The 19640-nt window shown below is 37.1% G+C and overlaps 1 protein-coding gene across 1 annotated transcript; it reads left to right on the forward strand.

The window, feature by feature from the left end:
- Positions 1-326: 326 nt before the first annotated feature.
- LOC139721376 (toll-like receptor 4) lies at positions 327-18689 on the forward strand. The gene is made up of 3 exons (XM_071632690.1): positions 327-708; positions 16831-17009; positions 17664-18689. The coding sequence occupies exons 1-3, from the start codon at positions 327-329 to the stop codon at positions 18687-18689; spliced, it is 1587 nt and encodes a 528-aa protein (XP_071488791.1).
- The last annotated feature ends 951 nt before the right edge of the window (positions 18690-19640 follow it).

The raw sequence follows: 19640 nt of genomic DNA on the forward strand, positions 1-19640 counted from the left end.
CAATGAGGCATTTTGATATATCTCAGAATCATCTTTCGTGCACTTGCAACCTATCTTGGTTTAGAACTTTCCTTAACCAAGGTAATCTGACACTGAGCAATCCCCAAACTACTCTTTGCTCCCCTCAATCTATCTCACAATTTGTAGGAAAACCAATTTTAGAATTTTTTCCTGGTAAGGTCTGTGGACCAAACCTGACTGTTTATATTTCTGCAAGTGCGCTGATCTTAACTTGCATAGTTGGCTCAATTCTGGCTTGGCGAAACCGATGGTGGCTAAATTACAAGTGCTTTCATTTGAGGCTTGTTGTCGTTGGATACTATGAGATGGAGGACGCACGCGACCATCAGGATTACCGTTACGACCTCAACATTATTTTCCCCGATGAAGACGAAGGTTGGGTTCTTGAAGAATTTCTGGTAGCTCTCCAAGGGCATCTTCCGGAGTTTCAGCGCAACAGGATCGTGTGCGGTGACGACGATTTGCCTCTGGGAGGTACGCGCTATGATGCCATCGATCGGGTCATTGAGAATAGCTTTAAGAACCTGGTGATCGTCAGCAATGCATCCGTCAACGATGCCAACTACCTGATGACGCTCCAAATGGCCGTGGCGCACATGAATGACGTCCAACTAGAAAACGTCGTCATGGTCTTTCGCGAGGACATTCCTGACAACCAGCTGCCTTATCTGGTACGACTGTTCCTCAGTAAGAATAAACCCTACTTCCAATGGACGGAAGAAAGATACCAGCAAATGCTCGTCTGGGAAGGATTGGCAAAAGCAATGACGAGAAACAAGAAAATGAATGGCATTTTACCTCTTTAAATTTGCCAATATATAGCTCAGTCAGATACGAATTTAATCAGATAAAAAGAAGAGTCAGAGCAAATACCATTATTGATTTCAAAATCTTCTTGGCAGCCAGATCTTTCGTAAAGTGATCGCAATCTTGACTTGAAGTAACATTTCAAACGCGCAGACCATGATCAGTATCTCGTTACTGTGTGTGTGTGTGTGTGTGTGTGTGTGTGTGTTTTATCGAAGAAATACATTTACGACAACCAATCATTGAGTGGAGTATAAAACTGATATTGTCATCATGATCATAACATTATTTTTGTGAATCCATGCTGGACTTTTTTTTTTTGGCCTCAATTATATGACTGACACCGAAAGCCCGCGTGCACAGCTGGTCCTACGCAAAGTAGAAGATTGTATAGGTAATGTTGCCAAGTTTTTCAAAGAGGCAGGAAAACGTGTTGCACTTGAACCACACCACAAGAATACACACCATAATGACAACAGTGGTTCACTTCTATGGTATATGCATGTTCATGTTCATATGCATGTACTTTTTGGTAACACAAAATACACCTCATGAACAATATACAGTTCAATTTGCACATGACCATTATGCTGAGAAGTGTAAAATCCAAATGGGCAGAGAGAGAGAGAGAGAGAGAGAGAAAGAGAAGAAACATAAACGAAACCAACAAAAAGCTAAAGCCTGTAAGAAATGAAGGTTCTTAAGGAAATAGAGTTCTCAACGTTATGGAAGTCACAAAATGATGTGAATCTGACCAAAAATGAATATTCAAACGGAAGAAAATTCAATACAAAATTTTCGGTGTTAACCACCAAACATGATGTAGAAGTAGTTCGATGGGATAGTGTAACGAGTTAGCTCACTATAGTAGTGTTGCATTGTTGCATAGCAGTGTTTTATCAATTGAATTTGTATGATAATTGCTTAGTTGAAATGTATTGATAATTGTTTGTAGGGGATCATTTCCAACAAGCCTCGTGTGTGCTTTCTATGGTCCCTCCATTCAAAGTGTAAATGTACTAAGGCAATTGTGTTTTGATATTTGTAGATGTTATGTTTTGATATGGAAATAAATGAATGAATGAATGAATTACAAACAAACAAACGGTGTGGCCAATAGATTACGATTTTATATCTATTGTGTACATCAAAGTTAGGTAATTCAAAAAAAAATGGTATCTTATTTTAAAAATCGGAGAAATATAAAAAAATGTACTCTGACTAATTCAAGGAGCAATGACATTCAACTGCAATCCCTAATTATTTTATCAAATTACCATTTTCAAGCAGATATGTACCATTTATTTTGCAATGTATATTTTTAAAAAGTCCCTACTGGAAGAGCCACCCCCCCCCCCCCATCCTGGAAAGGGAACGCTGCTCTTGCTATGAATCACAATATGAAATGTAATCTAGACTATGATACATTTTAACAACAAGTTCAATTATATACTAGATATGTGTGCTCATATCAGATGCGATTGTACAGCAATTATGAATGATATCTCACATAATGTTATACTTATTACCTTGTCTTTTACTGATAATGTTTGTGAATCGTGAATATTCAATATAATCTAGCCATGGATTACAGCGTATCATTACGATATTCGAAGTCATGTATTTTTCTATTTGAAGAGTTTGCTTACAAAATGTGCAAAGCGCTATTTTTAAGAATATCAACGTAGTGCAACTACAGAGGGAGCAAAATAAAAGTTTCCCAGTGGTATCTCAATAGTATTTAAACATTACAAGGAATATTCTTGAAGAAGCGCTTTCAAATAAGACCTATCTTTATTTTCTTATTAATCTTCTTTGCTTTTAGCAGCTTTAACCCCAAATATCTCAATTAAACCACAATGTAGATATCTTGTTTTATTAAACTCTTTCCTTGTTCTTATGGAGACTGACTTTCTTCGTCTCTGTTGTGTCATTATGGAGGGAACGCCATATGAATGCAATTAATGACATTTGATTTTACAGAGGAAAAGGTCGTTAATTTTCATCATCATCATCAGATAATGGGAGACCAATACTCTGCGTCTTCTTTTTAACATGACATGTGCACCGATCTTAAAAATCGTTGTCATCATTCACTGCAGAATTCCAGTAGAGCCTTGCAATATAAGAAGAAAAAGTATCAAAACATTCACAATTTTTGTGTCATGAATATTCTGTATGATACAAAAATTTTGCTTTACAGACTTTTCTTCGTGCTTAAGGGAGACCAGTTTGTGGATCTCCACAATTTTAATTTCGAATGAAGCAGACAATTTCCTTCGATTTGTTAATCACATGATTATAATAGTTATATAATTTCGACTGATTTCTGAAACAAATAAGTCAATTACCCTTTCAATGTACTAGAAAGATAAGATATGTTGGAGTGTCTTTATAATTTCTTTATATCATTATTCTGCATTGGTGTCACAAGCTTTTGTAGGCTTCTCATCCACCGATGGCGGCATGGAAAGTTGAAAAATGCATATTTTTGGAACAAATTGTCTGATATTCCTCAAACTTCACTGACATTTTATATGCATATTGTTGCATTATCTTAATTTACACGTATGTCCGCGATGAATTCCGCTTTAAGGATGGGACAATACAGTGTAACACCGAGAAGGAAGTATTTGATATAAAATTGCTTTAACGCGTACTTTATCACATCAGCCGATACACAACGGAAACATCACAGGCATTTGCTCAATACTATGCCAAAAGATACCAGCGAGTTGCCATCACTAATTACATTTTTCTTGGCTTTGATGACAGTAAAGCACTCCAAAACTGTATTTGCCAGTGTTATTATTCTTTATGACATTCTAAAATTAGACAACCATTTGGGATTAACCGCAACAATAAGGAAGTAATGCCCAGTACCGGAAAAGAGTCGAATTGGCATGGTTAACGCTTGTGATACCATTGCCAATGTGATAGTTAAAGAATGCAAATGGCAAGCTGGATGAGCTTGTCTCATTCAAAGACTTGATAGACTTGTGCTTTATAGTAGCCCATCCTTTTACATACAAAGCTTTATAGAAGAGAGTGATTGCTTACCCCACGTGTGGCTCTTAATCCAGCGGGAATAAAAATTCTTTCTTCAAAACAAGAAATCTCTATTCACCGATTTGCCAGAAGAATAAGGTGAGAATTGCTTGGGACTTGTAAAAAATGTACTGAATAATCGCAACCTACCTGGTGTTTAAATCCCGAGACAGGAGGATTCGCCCACAGAATCGCTTTTTAACACAGGATTAATGCTAGGAGGCATAATCACATTGGTCTATAGGTCCTCTGGGAGCTCAATATAAATCTATCTCAGAATCTAATTAGATTGCATGCCTATCATGTTACTATTTCAAAACATTTCTTTTGTTTTTATAATATGCTAAGTTATTAGTCAGCTCTTCTTGAATTAGAAACTAAGGCAATATTTTCAGATGGCTGCATATAAAATTCCGCGCTGTGATGTCATAATTGATTCCGAATTTTATCAATCTAGATTTAACCCATAGAAGCAAAGTTGAACATGGGAGTGCTGTTACATTTTAATTGATAGAATAATGCGAAGCTTCATGAAAGAAGCTATAAGTATGTATTTTTTTTTCCAGTCATATTTCTTACCCTACGCATTAGAATAGAAAAAAAAATCAATATTTTTGCCTTCGTTTGTTTTCACCTTTTTGCTTGTTTTTTTCCACCCAACTCTGTGTAATGGATCATAGATCCACCCATGTATATCTGCTTCAGATTGTTTATTATAGCTAACAAGGCCCACGAGACCGACACATCAAGCCCCGTGTTGTATCTGTCGAACTCATGGGCTTTGTTGCTTAGTGTCGAACCCATGGGCTGTATGACTCGTGAGCTGGGGGCAGAAAACCAAATCAAAAAAAGATAAAAACAAAACATAACGATGACTCGGACAAAATGACAATGTTTATTGTGTTCACACAAGAATTCCATGTTATGTAAGCTGAAATATAATTTTCGGCTCGCTCGCTGCGCTCGCTCTCTAAATTTTATATAGAAGAAGAAGGTAAGAACAAAATGTGATGATGAAGCGGACAAAATGACAATGTCTATTGTGTTCACACATGTCATTTTATATTTAGCAGGCAAAATGTTTCACTGAGCAGCGGCTGCAATTTCTTTCGTTCTGAAGCGATCGCCAATTGGATCAAAAGAAGGCGCCAACGGTTTCGAACATACGGGGGGGGGGGCGCCAAAAAAAATCAAACAAGATAAGAACAAAACGTAATGATGACGTGGAAATATACAAATTTCGGCTCACTCGCTTGTACTAATTTAGAGTATTTCTTCAAGCCCTCAGTTTGTTGGTAAAAATCGTTATCTATAAGGCCGTCACTATATCTTGATTAGAATTGTAAGATTTGATAAGCAAAAAATGACAAGAGTTCCATGTTTTGTAAGCTGAAATACAAAAATTTTCGGCTCGCTCGCTGCGCTCGCTCGCCAAAATTTATCAAAACAAAAAGGAGATAAGAACAAAACGTGATAATGATGAAGCGGAAATATACAAATTTCGGCTAACTCGCTCGTACTAATTTAGAGTATTTCTTCAATTCCTTAGCTTGTTGGTAAAAATCGTTATCTATAAGGCCTTCACTATATCTTGATTAGAATTGTAAGATTTGATAAGTAAAAAATGACAAGAGTTCCATGTTTTGTAAGCTGAAGTACAAAAATTTTCGGCTCGCTCGCTGCGCTCGCTCGCCAAAATTTATCAAAACAAAAAGGAGATAAGAACAAAACGTGATGATGACGCGAAAATATACAAATTTCGGCTCACTCGCTCGTACTAATTCAGAATATTTTTTCAAGTCTTCAAATTGTTAATATATATATATATATATATATATATATATATATATAAATATATATATATATATATATATAAATATATATATATATATATATATATATAAATATATATATATATATATATATATATATATATATTTACAAGATGATTTCAATTTCACAAGTCTATTTGAAAACGCTCTTAATGTGTCCACTACAGGAAATTATGTTCCTTTATTTTCAACAAAATGTAATGCTCAGTTTGTTGTTGTTTTTTGTTTGGTTTGTTTTGTTGTAGTCGTTGTGTGAAGGTGTAGACATGAGAACTCGTTAAAATTGCAGGTGTTTTATTTTTCAAAAGGTGAAACACTTTCAATATCTGTTTTTAAAGTAATCAAGAAACTGATGTTATCTCGTTTGATAATTTGAAATTACCTTATATCAGCTAAAATACTTACCCCAGTACCCAGTAATGCCATAATTGTCAGGATAATCGTTCACGTACTTTCAGTAGATTCGTGATCACCTTTACGATGGAAGGTCCGTTGCGCAAACAACTCGTTTTATTGATATACAGTATGTCGTTGCTGCTAATTCAGCAGCTTTGAAAAAAAAAGCGTGAAAATTTACATCTATTACATTGATTTTCCTTGATCATCTTTCCCTTCTTAGTTTACATTTGTCTATTTTTTTCGGCAAACTTGAACATTGTGTGGTATTGCTCAGTATGATAAGATCACTTTAGTTGATTCTGCAAATGGACATGATCCAAAAACGCTACGTACAGAGTAAACTCGGTCTACTGGGTTAAGCTAGTACATGCACTTTTAACCTTTACTAGTCCCAGGCCTACTTTGGCTCCTGCAGTTTGTCTGTTTTTTCCAGGCCCAGTGAGATCGTATCCGACTCCCTTTTATTTCATTTTCGGGAGACGTTGCGGCACACCTGAGAGAGCTTCGCGGTCCAGCACTGGTTTAAGCAATGTTTGAAGCTGGCTGCATCTGAACAAAAAAAAAAAAAAAAAGATGCCCATAGCGATTTTAAACTTGAAAGCTTGATAATATCCCTGAACACCATCTTGTAATGAATGTTTGAAGATACAGGTATTTCAAAAACAACCTGATCTTTGAAAGTGCCTCTATTAGCAAAGCGTACATAAGTCACATGTACATCAAATGCCATTCTACCTCGTGTTCAAGAGTACTTTCATCAATGGGGACAGAATCAACTAGAGTTAAATTAGACAATTGATATTGTCAAAATTGCACGAAAAGAGGACCAAATTTGGAGATTCATTCGTTTACACATTTAAAGTAGTCATATCATTCCATCACTACCGACAAAGAGCTCTTTAATATTTTGTGTTTAGGAGGGGAAAGGGGACGGTGGTTGTGCTTCGGTCATCTTTTGCGGTACTAATATTGACATGTATTGATTTCAATTCAGCATAATACCATCCTGTTTTCCATTGTAATACTATTACATGTCTTCGTTTATCATAATGAGGGCTGAAGTATGGAATAGTGATAATGCTTCTCTTCCTCCCCTCGTCACTTTTTTTTTTGTTTTTCGTATTGTTCAGGCAAAGCAGCGAAGGGGAGGTTGCTGAATGGCGTCAACAATTTGTTGCCTCTGTCTCGTATTGGACGTTTTGCAACAACGTCACGATTTCGGTCGACAAGCTTTCACAATGGCTTCTATATTTCTGATAGGATTCTTCGCAATCATTCTCCCCTGTAACTGTAACCCTGACTTCAGGAGACGAGAGTCCAGCGAATCCGTCGATCTTTCATCAGATTATCCTTGCACGTTTTGGCATGAAGGGCAACAGTTTGTAGCAAGGTGTGGCAAACGCGGCTTTCGGGAAGTACCATCTTATCTACCACCAGATATAACGAATCTCGACCTGAGTCTGAATGAAATAGAAATCCTCTCCAATAAATCATTCGTTGATGTGCCTGCACTCACCATATTAAAACTGTTGAGAAACCCATTAAAGCATATCATGAAGGAAGCTTTTTACCCACTTCGAAGTCTCGAGCAGCTGATCCTTGGTTACAATCATCTCATCAACCTGGATGCAGACATGTTTTTCATGAATCCAAATCTATATTTTATTGATTTTTCACATAGTAATTTCACGTCGATCCCCCTTTAAGCATTAAATCATCTACGCTCCTCATCGAAAGTCAGTTTTGATGCAAATTCCGGGAGGCAATTTCGCTTCACAGGACGCCTTCTTACGAAGATCAATACGTTTTACCTCACAAAGAATAACATCGGAAAAATTAGCGTAAATGACTTTGCACCGTTAGCAACGGCAACCATCAACCGACTTAAAATGTATAAAAACAACATCGCATACATTCCATTTGGCGTGTTTCAGCGCTTGAAGCATGTAAGTGGTCTAGAACTGAACAAAAATAACCTGAAAAACTTGACTCTTGATTCATTTCTTGGGATGGATTCACTGCAGTATCTGACCCTAGAAGGCAGCAAGATTGTCAGAATCCGCGGTTTCCGATTCAACACCACTCTCCACATTCCCCCCTTAGTTAACCTCTCTCTCTCAACGAACTTAATATCGTCTCTGTCAGAAGGAGCTTTTGTTGGACTGAATATTTTATCATTATTGCGTCTTAGATCATGCAGGATAAGAAGTTTTAAAAATCGCACATTTGAGGGTCTACCATCTCTACAAATACTGGACCTATCCAAGAATTTCCTGACAACTATCGCGGAACCGGTGCTGCAACATGTTCCAAATCTTCAAAAGCTGCTATTGTCCGACAATAAGCTCTTTCGCTTGGACTTTCAGCTGTTTACAAGGCTCCAACATTTGACCTTCCTAGATTTATCAATTAATCGAATTGAGCATATTCCACGAAGTTTTTTTCAAGATAGCCACCTGCGGACCTTGGACATGTCAAACAATCATATATTTTCTTTAAAAAACGGTCCGTTCTCTTTTCTGTCTGACTTGACATATCTCATATTAACATCAAACCCGATTCGTGAAATGACCTCTACCGCTTTTAAAGGCTTGAGTAATCTGATGACGCTCCAAATGGCTGTGGCGCACATGAACGACGTCCAACTAGAAAACATAGTCATGGTTTTTCGGGAGAACATTCCGGACAACCAGCTTCCCTATCTGGTAAGACTGTTCCTTAGCAAGAATAAGCCTTACTTTCAGTGGAGCGAAGAAAGATATCAGCAAATGCTTTTCTGGGAAGGACTCGCAAAAACGTTGGCGAGAAACAAGAAAATGAATGGCCTTTTACCTCTCTGATTGACCTATGATTAGACTGAGAGAAACACAGTCAAATGACCGGAAGACACATATTAATTAGTGGCTCGGTAGTGTCTAGGAATGCTTGATCTTACCGTAGCGTAATAAATGTACATAACTCTAAGTTCCCGCGTTTATATTTTTATACATGTCACATTGTGGATTTAAAAATAGTGTAAATAAATCATGATCACTTAATTCCTAAATGAACGCTACATTTTTTTTTTTCAATATCGAGCTGAACATAAGTCTTCAAGGAAACCACTGATGTAGAACTTTTTCATATGTTAACGAGTATGTAAATATTGCGGAATAACGGTTTTATGTAGGTCTTCGAAACGTCAAGCACTAGAAACACACTGAAAGACTGAATTCCCCTTTCAGCCACATGTTATAAAACAGCAATGTTAGAAGACAATGTCTGTTCCATTGAGAGCCCCATTATAACATGAGTAAGAAGAGCTAATCCTGTAATGGAAAAGGGACCACGACTTGCTCTACTGTGCAGGCAGTCGGGTACCACAATAGGTCCAGAAAGGAAAATCTGTGGGTCGGAGGGGCCTCCAAGCTGGATTAATCTGGTAGGACTGCTATCATGGTTGATTTGCAGAGCAGAAACCCTAGAAAGAATAAGAATAACAAACCTTTAAAAGCTCATGAACAAACAAAAAGTAAAATAAAGCTAGCCTGACCAATTCCTGGAGGAAAAGGCAGACAGGTATCTCCTTGGACACGTGACAAGTTCTGGGTGCGAAAGAATACGCAAGTTGCATATTCCTCGACCATGCGCGCATGCGCGGAAATTGGTCGAAAGGCAAATTGCTGTGACAACCAAAGTGGTTGCAGAGTGGGCAGTGAAGAAATTGCGGTGCCAAGCAAGTGAGTGTAAACAGAACGAAAAAATAATCCTGGGCTAAGCGACGGAGACGAAGTCCGACCCTCACTGACCAATCAGAAACGAGGTAATCAAGTGCTGCCGGTGCGTGCGTGTACGTGTACAGTACACAGCGTAATTATGAATATTCATGTGATTTGGAAAGTCCGGGGCTAAGAAATACGAGTGTAAAAAGGTCAGTTTTCTCCTTAGCCCCGGACAAGAGATAGTACGGGACTAATTGGCGAGTGTAAAAAGCTGAAAAAATTGGTACGGGACTAACGATAGTCCTGGGTCAGAGAAAGTCCGGGGTTAAGAAACACAAGTGTAAAAAGCCCTTTAGAGAGAATTGGTGGGGAGCTTACCTTTTAATAGTCGACAAATCTGTATTTGATTCTTTTTTCTTTCAAAAGTGGCACCGGGCCGTTATCTCAAATTATTGCGAATGCTTCTCCCTGTTATTGTGTAATTTCAATACATGTAATTATTATTTTATAGAACGTAATAATATTTATTTCCATGGCTCTTGTTATGGCGGGACTCCACTGTATATGCAGGGAGATATTTTCGTTGTGTTGTGTTGTATTGTATTGTATTGTATTGTATTGTATTGTATTGTATTATGTTGTCTTGGTTGTGTGTTCATTTATGCTCCATCGAGCATCATACTTTCACAGGTATGGTATGTACTTTGTTTCATGGCATATGTTATAGTTTTCAATAAAAACAAAAATACAAAAAAAAATCCAGTTATAGATTCCCATACCCAACTGTGATAAAAATGTTCCGATAGTGGTCCTATACCAATCTATATGTTTCTTATCTTGCTCCGTTGCTTTTTAACGAAACCTGTTACATGATTCCACTTTAAATGCCCGAATGAGGATGTTCGAAATCATTCAAAAAAATGGCAAAACATTTTTTACGTGCATTTCGAATGTTTCACTAGCATGATTTCTATATATTTTTTTAGTAAATCAATGTTAGAAAACAAAAATGAATGTTCATTTTCATTTGGTGATAATGACTTTCGTGTTTACGTCAAGTTGACGTATATGATGTTGCTATCACTGTCATTGTTAGAATAAGATAAAAAAGTCTTGCTGTTCTTTGAATATTTCATACAAAATTGCGATACTGTACAGTCCACCTCTTTACTCTATAACCATTCCCTATTAAGTTATTAGATATGCCTATTACACTTGAAGTGTATGAAATGAACTGATTAAAAGTTTATACATCATTATGAGTTGCTGACTCGTCTTTGTATTCGTTTCCCAGCAAAAATAAGGTTCGTAAGGTAATAGATGATGTCATATAAGATACACACACACCAATATAATCAGAAAATATAAAGATTGTATGCTTTATCTTACACTTGGGAATTATTGAAAAGTGTGGCTGATTATGGGCTTTCCAGCCGTTATCTTTCTATGATCCTACATTCTATTCTTTTTGTATATCGATGATGTGTCACACTATTCATTTGCTATACCTGTATGTATGTTTCATTTTATGCATGATGTATCATTTTCCTTGTACCTTATGTTGTCTTTTATATCTGTATGTATGTTCATGACGGAAATAAAACAAGCAAACAAACAAACTTGAGAGTTTTAAGTAATTGCAAAAGGGCTGTAATGTTCATTGTTTTCCAGTTATGATAATTGGCTAGTAAAGTGGTAGATTGACAGATGTGACGTTGTGTTGGTATACTCTTCAGTGTTGACGTAAGATTTGTGTGTGTGTGTGTGTGTGGGTGTGTGTGTGTGTGTGTGTGTGTGTGTGTGTGTGTATGCAAAAGTTGATCCGTGCTTTGAAGTTTACACAAATGTTTACAATAACATACATTTCACTGTTTTTCTTCGACTACTCTGTGAACATGACCGTATTTTCATAACAAGTTTCGTAATGTGCTTGCATAGAAATTAAAGGAAATGATTTCATAAACTCTTCAAATTCACAAACGATATGGTGAGTAGGACAAGCTGTATATATATATATATATATATATATATATATATATATATACATGAAGTACAGTGTAAAGACGAAAGGGAAGTACATGTAATTGCAACTAAACTGATTCAACCCATAATCACATCTTTCCGATACACAACGGACATAATGTGCATACGGGTATGTTGTTGATATAGCATTTCAAACATTATTCTGCATATGATACTCGTGAGTTGTTTTCTAAATGTCCACACCATCGTCTTTATGACATTGCATCAATTGAAAATTATTTGTGCTATCGCTTTCGATGTGCTCCGGCCCTGGTTGTGAAAGATAGTGAATTTCAACAGCATCTAGAGGAAATTGACGTCCAGTACAACAAAGGAGTTGATTATATGCTCCTTGCTCACTCTAACATTACCATACCGTATCGTCGGTGCGATGGGACATAATATTAACGGCATGTCGAAAGAACTGATCATTAGGGAGCTATGAAGAGACTAGCGTTATAGCTGACCATGCTTCATCGAGCCAGGTTTACAGAGGTGTATGATAAAAGTGAAAGGAATATCATATTTCACTGAAATCAGCTCCTATATCTTGGAATCCGGTATCATGGGAACAACCTCTTCAAAGCTTCAATACTCAGCGTGAAACCAGAAGGTAATTGCCCTTTGAGACTTGTCAAAAATGTAGTAAATGTTAAGTCGTCCTCCCCATTTGATAACTTTAAGACAGGATGTACGTCTCTCGGAGAAAAAAAAAAAGTTTTGGCATAGTATCATGATGGGAAATAAATATTGGTGGGTAGATTTCCTATAGAGACACAGTATAGAAATACCCAAGTTATTACCTAGATTGCACTTTTCTCATGGTATAATTTAAACACTTTTTTCCATGTTTGGGGTATGATTATTGCTTCAGGTGGCCTTTGTATCAGGAATGTATCAGCTCAATTGATGTTATTTTTTTTATTTCATGTGCGTGTGTGTGTGAGTGTGTACGTAAGATTTACGTACATAATGCCTGCATATTCATAAATTTCATAAATCTTTAGAACTAGATTTTCAGAAAATCTACATAATCTACAGTACTTAATCTACATACACCCCAGAAAAATATTTTTCCACCTTATATACAATATTTTAGATTAATTATTTCCTTATTGCTTACCATGTGAATATATGTGTACTCCATCATAAAACTCTTGAAAAAAGATTTTAATTTTTTGTCCACAGTTGTAACATTTTCGGCATTTGAAAAATCCTTTGTGATCCTTTTTATGATACATTTACTTTATTTAAACTGAAATGCTTTCAACACTAAACGTCGTTATTGGCCGAATGTTTCGTGAAGATTGAAGACTTAAGATTCGTGATTGGGCAAATGGGAGCTGTCAAGGTCATGACACCTAATTCCAGTACATGGATGATATAGATGAAAAGAGTTTCTTTGAAACATGTGTAAAGTTACAATTCATTAACTGTGGATATGCTTTGGCCATTACCTGTTTCTTGATTTGACATTTGTCTATTTGTTACACAACCTTAAAGGGAACACAAACCCGAAAGAGCAATGTGGATAGAGTGAAAGTGGCAACATTAAAAGAACAGCATCAGTTAAAGTTTGAGGAAAATCGGACATTATCGATGCAAAAGTTATGAATTCTTAAAGCTTGGTGTTGGAACCGCTGGATGAGGAGACTACTAGAGGTTTTTACATAAAACGTATGAGTGGACAACAATATAAAGAAAATAATAAAGAAAATTCCACTAAAATCACTTTTCTAGCATAATGAAAGAGCACTTGACTAATCGCTTTCAGAGAGCAGGGAGATTATTGCTACACTTAACATATGTCAGTATCAAGTTGACGGAATGTGTAATTTTCATGAAAAATTAATTTTTGTGGAATTCTCTTCATACTATGTATTTTCTTCATATTGTTGTCCACTCATCCGTCATAACCTCTAGTAGTCTCCTCATCCAGCGGTTCCGACACCAAAAATTGAAAAAAAAAAACTTTTAACATGACGCGGAATTGCTCTATGATCATTTTCAGTGATTCTAATAGAGAAAGCATACGAGCTGTATACCCACTCGCTTGAACTGATGGGTTATGTGACTGTATCTGAAGTCAACCATTTAATTTATTACAAGAGTTCAACTTGATAGCTTGTCAATGAAGAACAGTTTTGTTAGAAGTGTTTGAAGATGCAAGCTTGTGTTTCAACTATGATATGGAAGCAAAGCAAATATTTGCAACTGATTGACAAATTGCCCTACATCGACGTAAATAAGCACTGACTTGATCAGTGTTTTAGTAGTAGCCATGATAAAATATCATGGGCGTACATACTCGAGCAGGATTCGAACCTACGACCTCCTGATCACCGGACAGGCGTCATCTCCACTAGACCACCGAGCTTTCGCCCGACAGCAAGTGTTGGTTCTAATCCTTATAGCATGCAGCGGGTACTGCTTTGTTATTAAAATTCAACAAATTCTTCCGTCGAGATGTTTTCATTGCAACTGATTGACAAATTGCCCTACATCGACGTAAATAAGCACTGACTTGATCAGTGCTTTAGTAGTAGCCATGATAAAATATCATGGGCGTACATACTCGAGCAGGATTCGAACCTACGACCTCCTGATCACCGGACCTGCGTCATCTCCACTAGACCACCGAGCTTTCGCCCGACAGCAAGTGTTGGTTCTAATCCTTATAGCATGCAGCGGGTACTGCTTTGTTATTAAAAGTCAACAAATTCTTCCGTCGAGCGAGAGCTCGGTGGTCTAGTGGAGATGACGCCTGTCCGGTGATCAGGAGGTCGTAGGTTCGAATCCTGCTCGACTATGTACGCCCATGATATTTTATCATGGCTACTACTAAAACACTGATCAAGTCAGTGCTTATTTACGTCGATGTAGGGCAATTTGTCAATCAGTTGCAATGAAAACATCTCGACGGAAGAATTTGTTGAATTTGGAAAAGCAAATATTTGTTCTACACAAGACGAATTGGCATTTTACCAGTCTGGTTGTGAGGATCCCCCCTCCCCCGGCCCGTTAAATTTGTTCCAAACAAGTATATTCATATGATGAATATAGGGGTCCATTTGTCAATCCTTTTGAATGTCAATTTTTATACATTAGTGTGTGTGTGTGTGTGTGTGTGTTTCTAACAATTTTTACTAGGTCACTCTGCTGTCAGGATTTCACGTAAAAAAGGAATAAAAATACAGCCACGCATAATACAAGTATCTAAATATTCCGTACTGTAGTGTCATGATTGACAGAACTTATTTCCTGTGCAACTTGTGTCAAATTGCTTTGTAAATTTTTCTCATATTTCAAGCCAACCTCAACATTGTATACTATAGAATTTACATTCTAAAATCATAGGTAAAAAATAGTGTGACAGATACACATTCAAGACAATGTTCTTTATCAAAATAGGACATTTATTCCGTCATCTTAGTTTCATAGATACTGAATAATACATCCTCTTTTTTTCAACCACATGTTCATTGAAAGTGCCTGTCAACATAAAAATCAGCTGTACGAAGCAAATCGATTCCACCTCGCTTTAAGTTTTTTCTGTGATCACTAAGGTTAATATAAAGTTGAAAAATTACCGAAATTTCATCATGATCGAAAAACTGAGGAGAAGTTTTTGTAATTATAAATTCCATGTTTTTCCACGCTTTTTGGAGAGAGTCAAAGTTCAACTGCAAGTTCAAGCTTATTTTTCACCGTTCCAACATAATCACTAAATATGCGCATAATGAATACCACATAATATGAACAAAGCATTTACATTTTCCATGTTTTTGTACCGAAATATTTTGAATTCAGTATGACATACAACCATCTTGTTATTCTAGTAGTAACATTTTTCTGTGCACTAATGTACCTTAATCTATCATGATTCTGGAGGGTTAAAGTTTGCGGAAAAGATGTTGTTTTCTCTTCTTTCCAATGTCATCTTTTATTCTTTATTGCGTTGTTTCAGGCGGAGTAGCGAAAATAACGTTACGAAAAAAAAGGCGTCAACGATTCGTTGTCTCGTATTACACGATCCGCAACAACATAACGACACGCCACAGGCCTCGGTCAACAAGTCGTCGTCATGGTTTTCATATTTCTTGCGGGATTCATAGCAATTCTTCTCCCCTGCCTCTGTAACCCGGCGAGTCAGGGATCCCTTGCATTGACCACAGAATATGTGAGGCATTCATCCAGCCATCCCTGCACGGTTCGGTCCGAAGGCCAGAAGTTAGTGGCAAGGTGCGGTAATCGCGGCCTTCGGGAAGTTCCATCTTATCTACCGCCGGACATAACAATTCTTGATCTGACTCTAAACAAATTTGAAATCCTCTCCAATAAGTCATTCGTTGATGTGACTGCAGTAACAACATTGAAACTCTTAAGAAACGAGCTAAAACATATCGCGAAGGAAGCTTTTTATCCCCTTCGGCGCCTAGAAGAACTAATCCTAGGTTACAATTATCTCATCCACCTGGATGCATACATATTTTCGATGAATCCGAATATTCATTTTATTGATTTTTCCCATAACAATTTCTCTACAATTCCCCTCAGCGCACTAAACCAGCTCCGCTCTAAGCCAAACTTGAGCTTTAATGCAAATTGCAGGAATCAATTTCGCTTCACGGGACGTCTTCTTACAACGATCAACAAATTTTACCTAACGAGGAATAACATCACAAGAATTAATGTCAATGACTTTACGCCGCTTACAAAGGCAAATATTTCCCTACTTAAAATGTCTAAAAACAACATCACTCATGTTCCGTACGGCGCATTTCGGCGTTTGAAGAATGTAAGGGGGCTGGAACTTGACAGTAATAATATAAAAAATCTCACGTTCAATTCATTTCTTGGGATGGATTCACTGGAATATCTGCATGTACTTTGCGGCACGATTGTCCGCATCCGCGGCTTCCAAATCAACAGCACTCTCCAAATTCCTCCTCTCGTAAACCTATCTATCTCTGGGAACAGAGTATCGTTTCTTTCAGAAGGATTGTTTAATGGATTGAATGGATTACTGTCATTAAGCCTTAGATCATGTAGGATAAGAAGTTTACAAAATCGTTCATTTGAGGGCCTTGGATCGCTGCAAACACTGGACCTAAGCCAGAATTTCTTGACAACTATCGCAGAACCAGTGCTGCAACATGTTCCAAATCTACATAACCTGGTATTGTCCGAAAATAACTTCATGTACTTGGATTTTCAGCTTTCTGCGAAACTCCAAGTTCTGACTTTGTTGAATTTATCAGCGAATAGAATTGAGGAGATTCCTAAAAGTTTCTTTCGAGTTGCGTCTCTGACAAAATTAGACCTATCCAAAAATCGTATATTTTCTTTGAATTCCGGTGAATTTTCATTTCTGTCCAACTTGAAATGTCTCATCCTAAGGTCAAATCCTATTCGCAAAATGTTGTATAGCGGTTTCACCGGCTTGGAAAATTTAGAAAGCTTATATCTAAGAAGTCTAGGACTCCTAGAACAATTAGCAGTCCCCTTCAAATATCTTCAACGGTTGTCATTCCTTGATTTATCCTATAACAACTTTGCAATAGGAAGCACATCATTTGACGGACTGAACTCACTTCGCAAACTCGATTTGAGCTCTGCTGCCATGACCCGAGACAAACTGGTTATAAATACTGGTCCAGTACTGGCTTCACTATCTTACCTTGAGATACTTTTCTTAAAAAGAAACCCGCTCGGCACTCTGTTTCCAAATACATTCGACGGTCTCTTCCGTTTGAGGCAACTACATCTTACAAAATGTGGAATTACAAGCCTTCCCACGCAATTGTTCGCCAATTTGTCATCTCTAGAAAAGTTATATCTTGATAAGAACAATATCGTTTCTGTTACTTTTGATCACTTCCGGTATTTAAAATCTCTGCGTTTCTTGCATTTGAGTACAAATAAACTCAGTGGAATCCTTCCAAAGGACCTCTTCAGGCAAAATGAGAAATTGTTCATGGTCTCTTTATATCAAAACGCTTTCAATGGCGTAGAAGATGACACCTTCCTTCCGATGAAATATTTTGACATATCTCAGAATCAACTTTCGTGCACTTGCAACCTCGCTTGGTTTAGAGGTTTCCTTAGTCAAGGTAGTCTGACATTGGAAAATCCCCGGACCACTGTTTGCTCAGCTCAGTCTATCTCAAAATTTGTGGGAAAATCAGTTTTAGAATTTTACCCTGACGACGTCTGTGGACCAAACCTGACCGTTTACATTTCTGCAAGTGTGCTGATCATATTTTTCATTACTGGCTCAGTTTTGGCTTGGAGAAACCGATGGTGGCTGAACTACAAGTGTTTTCATTTGAGGCTTCTTATCATTGGATACTACGAGTTGGAGGACGCACGCGAGCACCAGGATTACCGTTACGACCTCAATATTATCTACCCGGATGAAGATGACGACTGGGTACTTGAGGAGTTTCTGGATGCTGTCCAGGAGCATCTTCCAGACTTCCTTCGCGACAGGATCGTGTGCGGCGACGACGATTTGCCCCTGGGGGGTACGCGCTATGACGCCATCAATAGTGTTATTGAGAATAGCTTCAAGAACCTTGTAATCGTTAGCAATGCATCTGTCAACGATGCCAACTACCTAATGACGCTCCAAATGGCCGTGGCGCACATGAACGACGTCCAACTAGAAAACGTCGTCATGGTCTTTCGCGAGGACATTCCGGACAACCAGCTTCCCTATCTGGTACGACTGTTCCTTAGTAAGAATAAGCCCTACTTCCAATGGATGGAAGAAAGATACCAGCAAATGCTCTTCTGGGAAGGACTTGCAAAAACATTAGCGAGAAACAAGAAAATGAATGGCCTTTTACCTCTCTGATGTACCACTGCCTGAGTTATCAAAAAAAAAAAAACCATCAATAAATGACGTGTCGATACTGATGAATCAGTAGTTGTTGATGTTATAGTAGGGAAATGTGGGGTAAGTTGAGCCATTTTTTCCTTTTAGCACGTTTTGACTGAAAGTATTGATAATTTTGCAATAAAAAGTATTTTGCTTCTTGTTAAATTACTAATTTACTAGTACACATTTTTAGATAGTTATTTCTCACTAACTCTCACTCAAAAATTCAGTATGACCTTTGAAAAAATAGAGGTCAAATGCCTCAACTTGCCCCATTTAAGGGGGAAGTTGATCCACCCTCTGGGGTAAGTTGTGTCACACGGGGTAAGTTGATCACTGACCCAGGTAAAGATCACTCAAGTACAAACCCGTTATTTTACTTCCAAGTTTTTAATGTTTTAGAGTTTAACAACACCAAACAAAACATTTTTACATGTAAGTAGGCTAATACACGTACTTATTGTCAGTTATGAGCACAACAAAGTCACTGCGGCCATCCTCTCAAAGCAATATATATATATATATATATATATATATATATATATATATATATATATATTTATTTATTTATTTATTTATATATTTATATATATATATATATATATATATATATATATATATATATATATATATATATATAGTTGAGACAATGTAGATAACAGAAGATGTCGCATGAAACCGGCAGAGTTGTGAAGCTTTCGACCGTGGTCTTCCTCAGCTTTAATATCTGTTTGTGAAACGAATTATATGTTTTTGAGTATAACAAATCTGGAGTCATAAACACAATATATCAAATATAAATTGAGCATGAGTTAATAGTTACATGGCATACTTGGCAATATTTTTTGGCACTTTGCAACACATTCAACAATGTATAACTGTTAATGAGTATATAGTGAGTATATGTAGCATACAAACATATCATAC

Source organism: Diadema antillarum, unplaced genomic scaffold, assembly GCF_040938485.1.
Source record: "Diadema antillarum isolate AM-2024a unplaced genomic scaffold, OU_Dant_1.0 scf00000142, whole genome shotgun sequence".
Classification (NCBI taxonomy): domain Eukaryota; kingdom Metazoa; phylum Echinodermata; class Echinoidea; order Diadematoida; family Diadematidae; genus Diadema; species Diadema antillarum.